At 40.1% G+C, this 11053-nt stretch overlaps 1 protein-coding gene across 1 annotated transcript; it reads right to left on the reverse strand.

The window, feature by feature from the left end:
* Window positions 1-746: 746 nt before the first annotated feature.
* On the reverse strand, window positions 747-9164 carry LOC103718794 (uncharacterized protein At4g19900). The gene is made up of 5 exons (XM_008807768.4): window positions 7652-9164; window positions 6324-6473; window positions 5562-5699; window positions 2071-2259; window positions 747-1494 (listed from the first exon to the last, which is right to left on the reverse strand). Exons 1-5 carry the CDS (start codon window positions 8893-8895, stop codon window positions 1308-1310), a joined length of 1908 nt encoding a protein of 635 aa, XP_008805990.2. The 5' UTR covers window positions 8896-9164; the 3' UTR covers window positions 747-1307.
* Window positions 9165-11053: the final 1889 nt, after the last annotated feature.

An 11053-nucleotide genomic window follows, 5' to 3' on the forward strand; every position in this document is an offset into this window, starting at 1 on the left:
CTGTAGAATATGATTCAGGTCAGAGGTCGGTCATGCAAAAAGTTCTATAGGTCCAGAGAAGCTAGCGTTTCAACTCTTGGTTCTCTTTGAGAAAACGTGGCAACTCATGATTTGACCGGGCATTTCGTACCAATTTCTGTGAGACACGCCAATTTTCGTGCTATAGTGCGCATACTAATTGCAGTATTATTAATTTACGCCATCTTCCACAGCCACCATATATTAGGGCTCGTTGCTGCTTATTATCAGCATGTATAGCAAATAATATTATGAACTATGTGAAATAGAGGGAATAACGTCAACACTGTTCTTAAAATTTATTCTCAAACCATGACAGCATATTCCTGAAAACCCCTTCCTCATAGAATCTCTAGGATTATGCACTCTGTATGTCATTTTCGCCTCATAGTTCATCTGCCGCTGAATCTTTAACATGAAAATGTTGGAGCGTGACCTGGCAAGTATGTGTGCTTGACAGTCCTCCCAAACAATTTGTCTGGGGTGCTAATTAAAAGCCGAGCTTCCGGTTCGCCTAATCACCAATTAATCATCTAACTTGCATATGTGGAGTTTTTTTTTCTTTTTCTTGTTCATAAAGCAGCCCGAAAGCAATTCAATTTATATCACAATTAAAAATGGAAATTCCAGGAGCAATGTCCTGTTTTAGGAGAGAGAATCTCAGTTGAGTTCTGATCATAAAGCTGAAAACATTTTCATAAATATAAAAATATTCTGATGGACGTAAGTTACCATATGCAAATCAGTATTCATGAATAAAACCTTAGGTATGCCAATTTGAGTTTACAAACATGTATTCCACACAAAATCTCTTTAAAAGGAACACCACCCCAAAGACTATCTAATATAAGACAAAGAGTCATCTAATTTTCTGACTGGGCATAGACTCATAGCACAACGCAATAGCAGCCAACAAATCACACAAAAAGTAGTTAGCAAGATGCTTCACCGACTTACCTCTTGAATCTAATAGGGCAAGCAGACTATCACATCAGCCAAGAGCTTCTTTGATTAGGATAAACTATGATACACTATAATCTTTTACAACTTCTTCCAGCAGCTGGTGCCAAGTGCCGAAACCACTGATTTCCTCAATTTCACCTAACATGTTACTGAGTTCCTTGGTCCAGCAATGCAAAGAGAGAACTGCCCACCGATTTTCATGTTTCAAACCCAAAATTCCCATTTCAGCACCCAGGGAACAACTTCATTTTGTGTATGTCATGTATAATGGACAGCAGCTTGTGCTGAAGCAAAATGAGGTCGAACATCAGGTTGTCCACTAAAAGTCACAACACATCAGAACACCGGAGGCAGTAACCGTTTAGAAGCCTTTCAACAAGGCTGTTTGGTTCAGGAACCAGTGCAGATGTTAAGCCATTCCAGAAATGAAATGTGATTGATTCATTCTGCATCCTTGTAAGGAGAGCATCTTGCTGGGCTCTCTCAGAATCATCAGTTGGTGCCATGAAATACCTGCATAAAACTTAATTCAGTTTAATGTGTTCAACAAGCCTACCATTGTGAACTGGAGATGATAAAATGTTGCAGGTCTTGCTTTGGACCATAGGAAGGGGGAAGAGGGGGATGAACAGGTTTTGAGCGATAATATTTGGTGAAAAAGCTTCGGTTTTGGCAACAGTGGTTCAGAGGAGTGCAGATTGAGAAAATATGAGTCACCAGGTTCCATAGGCCCAGCACAGAGTCAGTATAACTAGGCGAAAGTGCAACTGACAACTAAAAGATATAGAGGCATAAAATCGAAGTGTCTGGCTTTCTCACAATAACTGGGGCAACCCTAAGCTGGAGCATGTTGTACACAATTCACAACTCCGCAGGGTGTCAACCATATAGCCTATACTATGATTCACAAGTTAGTTTCAAGGTTATGGCTATGATTTTAGCAGCAGGTGGTGAGGCATGATAATCAGCCCCATTCTTCTATTTGCTCCAATAGAAGCTATTATTAGGGCTTATTGACACAATGATTCAAACTAAAAGGTGCAGAGCGAGAAGGTTCGACATGTATCATTGCAGCCGAAAGAAATATACCTCGTGATATTCATGGAACTTATTGGGTAAAATTTAAAAGGAGGTTCTATCTTTATGTGCAGTTGTCTGTATGATTTAGCTGCAGAGAACTTGTTTATCACTCTTGTCAGGAGGTCAGCTCCATTCCACCTTAAAAGGGCATCATCATAAGTTGAATGAAACTCTCTCAGGCACTCCATCACAAAGGGACTGCAAACACATTTAATGAGTTTATGTCAGAACTAACACACACTTCATGGAAATTGATGGTAAGACCATGATTAAATGATGTTGATCTAGGGCAGTAGTGTTGATTTTCATGTAAAACAGCTGAAACTAGAGGCATCAAAAGCTTATGCATAAAATAAATAAAAAATTTCAATGCATACGGTGCACACATTGTTTGGTTTTGCAGGCAAAAGCCAAGCTTAAATTTACTGCCAGTGAATGCAACTTCTCCGTAAGAGATCAAAATGTAAGTTTTGTCTAGTTAATTTTCACATAGCAAGATGTATCAACTATGCAAATGAATTTTTCTTCCGTACCCAAGATTCCTTGCCCCGCCTTCTCTCTCCTCATATCAACCCTCCATCACAGAAGGGCTAGAATTGGAACTGGAGACCAAATACCAATTTGACCAGACGCCTCGGCTCATAAGAGTGCCAGCAAATGGAGGTGGAGCAAGAGAAGGTGGAGAGGTGGAAGGACCTACCAGTTGAAGACCACCGGCAATTGACAGAACTCATTGAAGCATGGTGGCATAGTATGATGATGGATCAGGAAGGTAGGACCTAGTACCGAAAGAGGGAGAGGTGGAGGAAGATGAAGAGAGAGTAAAGGAGAGTAGGGTGGGAAAAGGGGGACAGTTCAGCTGAAGAAAGAAAGCTGGATGAGTCATTTCTCTGTTTTTAAAGTAAAAAAGCCCATCTTTTTCTCAAAAATTCACAAAAACACCACTGGCTGATGACCAGTTGAGCCAGTGACAGGGTGAACAAAATCTACCATCCATCCTGATTTCAATGATCTAGATTTTTTTTTTTTCAATTTTTCATACAACTGCACCCAGGTAAAGTACTTTAGACATTGGAGTAAGACCCCCTACACAAATTAGCAGTGCTGCATTCTGAAATAATAGTATACGTTTTGATACTTCAGAAGATAATGCTATCAGTTTGCCACTTCTCTCAATGTGAACACCTCGACTACCGTTCACCCTTCTTCCAGATGAGGCTATCCTGCTCATGATTCTGCTATAGACTCTTGTATCCCCACCCCACTAGTTCTTCTAGAGTTGTTTCAAATTTTTGTCCCCCATATAATTTCATACAATATTAAAACATAAAAAATTAAAGGATGTGGAAGATGATTGAAGGTATGGCCGAGGCCATGGTTAATTGTGTGGATGTGGTGGCAACTGTCAATTCTTTGCACTGACTGGCCTTCTATAAGTAACCCCATGAACAATGGCTGCAAGCTGCTGGCAACCACTGATCCATCATGATAAAAAAAATGTTGGGTCTTCTTTCTTTCTCCACCTATCAGCAACTTCTTGTGGCAATACGAGACGCACCGTAACATCATGCCTAAAATGATAATAACTTTAGAGCACACCTTGCAGAATAAGCAGCCCTCTTTAACTCCTGAATTGTTGAAAATGCTGCAACAGAATTTCTCTTCATGAATCAGTTGTTGTCTCTTGATTGAAACTACGACCACCTATCTGTGTTTGCAGTATCATCATTTATCACTCTGTTTCTGATAAGCTTCAGATTATGGATAGCTATAGTGTGCCTGATCTTCAACAGAAGCTACATTATCCTTCAATTCTTTGAACAATTTTAACTAATATCTGATCATCTGATAAGTATATTTATCACTCTGTTTCAACTTTTATTTCTTACAAAGAAAGCAACTCGAACTCATCCATCATGTTTATCACTAATCTCATTCCCTAGTCCTGTGACTAACATCTGCACTCATGCCATTCATTTCACTCTTCAAAAGTTCGTCACTGGTGTTCCTTTGTCAGCTTCATAATAATCAAACCGCCAAGCCTTGGTTTTCCCAGTTACCAACTGAGAACAATTACAAAATATCTGCTTCTCTCACATCATAAAAGAACAAAATGTGTAACAACCCAGGACCTAATCCAAAAAGACTAGTCAGAAGGCATTATTTGAGTTTCTTAGCTCTGTATAAGTATGCAAGATCTACCTAGGGAATAGCCGATGTGGGACTAAACACACGCCCGCATGGATCCTCACATACTTCCCCCATTTAAGCCTTCACATCCTCGCTAGGCTAAGAGTTCAAATCCATTCAAATTTTATCACAAGTACTGTGATCAGTTCGTGCTCAGCCCAAATCAAATGGGCTCATGCTGCAGTGTCTCTAAATCCACATAGGCCATGGGCCGAGTCTGCTCTGATACCATTTGTAACAACCTAAGATCTCACCCAAAAAGGCTAGCCATAATGTATTATTTGGATTTCTTAGTTATATATAAATACCCAAGATCTACATGATGTATAGCTGATGTGGGACTAACCAGATGCCTGCACGGATCCTCACAGAATGTTTTTGGACCTCATGCAACTTGATTAGTAATCATCTTGGTTCAATTTTTCCTTCATTTGGTTATCATTTTTTAGGCATGTAGTTATAATGGCAGCACAGATTTGTTACGCCCTCTTAGCATTTGGCATTTGATATATATATGAGTAAGCATTATAATGTGATACCAAAATGGTGTATAAGTGACAGTGGTGCGCTTCTCACTACGAATTCAAGATATTTGCACTTTTGATGTTTGTGTAAATATTATTAGAGAGAACTCTAAACAGATTAACTTTTATGTTCAGATACCTACACCAAATCTTGATAGAAGATGCTCAATCATGAAAGGATTTAATAAGCTAAAAATGGAGTGATGAAACTTAAGTGTAAATCCCTATTTTTAATGAAAAGGTTAGCTGCAAATAAAGAAACAATACTTAATTACTGTGAAATATCAGAGAATGCATCAGACCACCACCTAGGGAGACCAATATGGTATGATGTGATATAGCATTTTTCCGATACATCTGATGAATGTCCTAGATAGGTAGGTAGAAACAAAATAAAAAATATTAAACATGATCAAACTAGGGCTACACATTCCCTAAAAAATCAATATTTTAAAAGAATTATGACACACCATAATATTCAACATAATGGAGACTCATTTATCATATATAAAATAATGGCACATTCAACATGGACTTCTACTTCCATAAAAAGCCCTAGCACATCTACTTAGTGTTGGGCACGGTGGGATCTATAAAACTTAAAAATTGGAATAGAAAATCGAAACTAAACTTGTAACAAAGATAAATTAATTGTAATCACGATTAACTCTTTCATCTAATAAACTCATAAAAGATCCTATACTGCATTGAACTATTAATTTCATGATAACAGACAATGCAAAAGCATATAATCAATAAGCAAATCCCAAGATACCGTTCAAGTACCTGTGCTTTCTGAATGCCATCACTGCACCATTAAAGATTGAAATCCCAGCTGCTTGATCCTCGAGCCCAACAGAATTTTCAAGTGAATGTAAAGGGTTTAGAACTATAATGTCAGAATCAAGGTATATACCACCATATCTGGAATTTCAGAGAAAAGCGACATATTCTTGTTAAAACAAACCAGAATGACCTAAATACTCGATGATAACATATTCTTGTTAACATACCCTCAAGCAAGGGTTGAGGTACGAATATTGGAACATTACTCGTACTATAAGGACCTCTATGCAATGGTACCATACTAATACATGGTACGCCATCTGGTGCCAGCACAGGAAAAAGGAGGTGATGTATCATGCATCAGTATGGGTTGGTATTGAGGGGCATACTAATATGGAACAGCACAGCCAATATAAACCAATAAGGCAGTAATAAAATTCAAGAACCTCCAGCAGAAAAGGGCTAGGGCGATTAGAGAAGATGGATGCACCAAAAGATGAATATCAACTAGACATATTTCAAATGGATGAAAATGGACGAAAGATGGCTAATCAAATTTCAAATGGAACGGATTTTTTTCTAATGGTCACATTTGTAACATATGTTTGAAACCACTGATAGTTAAATGGTTACAATGGTAACCTTTGTAACATATGTTCCACTGATAGTTAAATGGTTACTGACCACTAAAAGAGAAAAAATAGATCTTTACAAATTTTTTTAAGAAGAAGATCAATTTATTACTAAAAAATGAAAACTTACTTGTACAGAACAGCAAGACGTATTAGCTCACTATAATGGATTGGATAGTGTTTTGTCTTCCTCCATTCAAACCATACAGAAGCAAAAATATTGGTTGGAGTATCCTTCAAAAGTTCATCGAGATCTGGCATAGCAACTGCAATTTTGAATCTGTAGAAGTAGAAAGTCATCGAACCAAAACATTCACAAGCATAAAATGCTTTAAAGTACTGCTGAATTTCACTGAGAACCTATCCATTATGCATCTTATTGAAGAAATTTCTGTTATTATTTGACAGCCACTAAAAACAAGCAAAACCTTGCCTAGCAGATAACAAACTGCTAGGTATAAAATTAAGGATCGAAAACTTTAATTATCAAGAACTTACGACAAAGTTAATTACTTAAATCAGCATTTCATAACATATAAATCTCAAATATTTGAAAAAAAAGAAACAAAATATACATAATTAGATGAAATACAGCAACATTACAAGCAGATAATTTATGCAACAGAGTAATCACTATGGAACTATTGGAATTCTATGCCCTGAAATTTAGATGATATAGGAATGTATTCTTTCACATGATATAGATTCAGAGTCAAAGAAATCGACAAAACCCTTAAACTTGTGGGGGCATAATATCTGCGAGCAATGAAGAAGAGAGAAATAATGATAATATATGCAGTGAGGAATCACTATGAAATTTTTACAATTCTATATCCTGAATTTCCAATGATATAGAAATGTACCACCTCACATGGTATAAGTTAGTAACATTAAAGAAAGTTGATAAAAACTAATAATCTTATGGAAGCATAAATATCAATGACCAGCTGAACAGGTAAGCACTGATAGATTTTGCAGTGAAAAATCAACATGGAAATACTGGAATATTATATCCTTAAATTTACCCTGATATACAAACTATTTAACTCACACAAAGATTCATAAGGTCAGAAAATAAATGAGAACAAGTTACACTATGGAAGCGTCAATATCTATGACAACATGAAGAAGAGTAGGGCATGGAATACATTAACAGGGTATGTTTCTTTGCAGATACTATCTAACTTAAATAACAAAGAAAAATTCTTTCAGCTTTCCTTCATTGTTAAACATCGCTCAATGTGGATTTACTCTAATGTTCGTCTGTTTCATACGTTGAACTGACCTATTAAATGTCTATTCGATTCCTTTGTTTACCAGTGACCCTCTTCTCTTATGAATATTTTACCCATAAACAAAGAAGTAACGGCAATGCAAATATTTCAACTAAACTATCAGCTAGTAATTAACTGGAGAACTGCTAAATAACATGGGCTTTGGAGATAAAGAGTGCAGTACCCATCTTTAACAAACCCTCTGAAGAAATCCAGCTCCATTGTTTCCGAAAACACCACAACACAAGCATCCCTGTGGTGATGCAGAAGACTCTCCAGCCCCCTCTGGTGCCGGATACCATACGTCCAAGGTGGGCTGTTCCACACCATAAAAACCCTTATTGCACACCTTCCGCTCTGGAAAAACTGGTCCATGAATTCAGAGAACGTCAAATGTGGGTCCAATCCCGGAAAGTACCCCCATCGCCGACCATCAGCCTGATGCCGGTCCTCCTTCATAGCAATCCTCTTTCTCTGTCCATCTGGAACCCTTTGCGGCCTCTTCTTCTCCTCTAAATTAAGAGTTTTCCTCTCTACTCCCTTATTAGTTTCCATGCCTCCACCCTTTCCAAAGGGAGTTCTCTCCATCTCCATTAAGAGCACTCTCTGTATCATTTTATCCCCCTTGGTGAGGACAGTGAGTCCTGGCCCGTCCGGATCCTGGAGCAAAGGATGGTTCTTGGGATTCAACAGCTCGAGGTTCGATCGGAGCATCTTATCTCGCCGGAGGAAATCTCCCTTCCCCTCCAACCATCGCGCCCACCCCTCCCGGAGCGGGGACTCACCGTGGCCACCGCCGCCGCTCGCCTTGAGTAACAGGGCATCTTCGATCCTCCGGATCGAGTCCATCTTCAGCCGGAGATCCTCATCCACCGGCTGGTCATCCGATCCGAACGCGATCTTACTCCGGTCGGACGGCCGGAGCTCCTCCGGCGGGGCGTCGTCTCCCCACGGATCGTAGGGGCGGCGGGGATCCGGCTTGCCGAACGACTGGCGGGCAACGCCAAGGGCGTGGTCCCAGAAGAGTCCGGATCGAGGGGTCCGGGGGAGTTCCGGCTCGTCGGAGTCGCCGTCGTCGTCGAGGCCGGCGCCTACAGCTCGGAGGATCTCGTCCTCCTCCCCGGCGGAGCGGCGGCGCTGCTGGTCGTCCTCCTCCTCAAGGACGTCGAGCTCGTCGATGCGGTCGTCGGCGGCGCCGTCGAAGGCGTCGTTGTCGGCGTCGTCGAAGAGAGGGGCGCGATCGGAGGAGAAGGAATGATCAGGGCCGCGGGGGAGGACGGAGCGGAGGCCGAGGCCGAGTGGGAAGGGTGAGGAGGAGAGGCGGGAGTGGAGGACGAAGAGGGAGAGGAGGATGAGGAGGGCGGCGGAGGCGGCGCAGAGCTGGGGGCCGTAGGCGTGGCGCCGCCGGGCGGGGTGGGGTCGGAGCATCGCCGGCGGGGGGTCGGTCACAGTAGGGGAGAGGGAATAAGGGAGCGAGAGAGAGCGCGAGGGTCGAAAGGGGGGTTTGCTATTTTCACATTGGAGGCCTACCGAACTACGTTCCGGTCGGTGACATAGACCACGCACAGTTGCCGTTCCAACGGTCGGTAACAGTTCATAATTTTTGTTTTTGGTAAATAAAATGAATTGGAAGTTTGTGATTCTTCAACGGCATTCAAAAGTAGGTAATGTGCAACAAACAGTACAGATATGTAATTTTCACTTCAGGTAGAAAACAATGAATGAAAATTTCTGAACTATAATATATATTTTTTAAGGTGGCACCATTATACAGCCCTCGAATCATTTGATTGAATAGTTGTCTCAATTCCTTGGTGTTTGAAGGGAACCTCCTCTTTAATTAATCTTTTTTTCATAAAAAACAGTTATAAGATAATAAATCAAACCTTTCCTTAAGATTTCGAACAACTGTACAGCTCCCAGCATTTGAGATCGATATATATCCCAATTGGGTAGGTGCTACTTAGATCAGATCACAAGAACTGAACTTAGTATCTAACAACATAGAAGACCATCTGTTCCTGTTTGTCTCTCCGTAGACTGCAGGATGCTGATCATCCTCGTCATGTCCCTCAGGATAGGGTGGGAATGCATGGCATACATCTAGTGATCAGCTAACAAGTTCCTCCAATGATCTCAAATTAGATTGAGAGTAGAGAGAGCAATTGTCATCGACATAGGAAAAAAAAATCCTTCAAACCCTGGAAATAAAATTTGAGGGAGCTCTATACTTGGACAGTCCACGGGCGATGAGTACGTTGGAAGTAACCCACACTCGTAGAGCTACCTGCTTCTTGGTAGGGATGACTATGAAATTGTGTAATTAGACTATCTACCAGGTATCCAGCAAAAGAGGATAGGTAGTGGCAGGCACTAAGCTAGTTTTAAGAGTTGTAGATTAGCCATTCCATGCATCTCTAAGCTCAACGATGGGAACATCAATGGCAGATAAATTGCTTCCTCCTGAACCTGCGTCTCCTCCATAACATATAGGAGCAGAAGAGGAGATTTGTGAACTTGGCGATCTCCAACAAACCTGAGCTTCCTTATCATGTTAACTAACGAATTAGCCTCAAAAAATGGTATGAACGATCAACAGTATAGGTCGTGCTAAGGAGAACGAAGCCACCCCCCCAGGGGTATCTTGGCTCTACTTACGCAAGCGAATTGAGAAGAAGATTGACTAACGTGGGCATAGAGTGTAAACATCGCTAGTTGACCATTCCAAGTATCTCCAGGAGTCGCCAAGGACAGAACAAATGTTTCCAGACCAACCAATTGATGAATCAACACGGCATTCAAAGTTTTGCATCCAGAGCTAGCCAATGGTGTGGGTTGTTTCACAAAGAGGGTGGGAAACTTACGTGGCATGTCATTCCAAAAGTACTCCAAAGAGAAAAAATTGTCCAGACTTTGAGGCTTATTATTTTCTAATTTTATTAGATATATCTGTATAATCTTTTTTAAGATCTAGAATATTACTTCAATATACTAATACAATTTTTTTAATTAAAAAAAATAAAATCGGATTTCTCTTGCATCATGTACTACAAATTTTTATCGAAATTTTTTTTTTATTTCTATAAATAAAAAATTTATGCTCATATTAATCAAATAATAAGTTTTTATTTTGATTGAAAAAAAATAATTATACAGAATATATAGAAAGAGCTCTTCTTTTAGCTTGATTTATAGCCTGATTCATAAACTTAATTATAAATTCAACAATAAACAACCGCTATATAGCGCCCGTACATCAATCAGGGTCCCAACAACACAGGAGCACCGGCATCTAGATCTAAGTTGTCAAACAACCGCGGCGTTGATATTGTTGTTCTCTGACAGCTTCCAACGTTTTTTTTTTTTTTTCAAAAGCATGAACGCGTCCTAGAAAATTTGGTAAGTACGTTTTTGCTGACCCACGTTATTCATCACCAAGAGAATTGTCTGCAAGCAACCATTCCACGAGGCAGCTCAAATGTCTTAATTTCCAGAAACAGTCTACACCTTGTTCCAGAGACATCGGCTAATTTCTTTTTATCATTTCACACGTCCACAGAAAAACAACCCCTTAAGAAGCATCAAG

The sequence above is a fragment of the Phoenix dactylifera genome, chromosome 16 (assembly GCF_009389715.1).
Source record: "Phoenix dactylifera cultivar Barhee BC4 chromosome 16, palm_55x_up_171113_PBpolish2nd_filt_p, whole genome shotgun sequence".
Classification (NCBI taxonomy): Eukaryota; Viridiplantae; Streptophyta; class Magnoliopsida; order Arecales; family Arecaceae; genus Phoenix; species Phoenix dactylifera.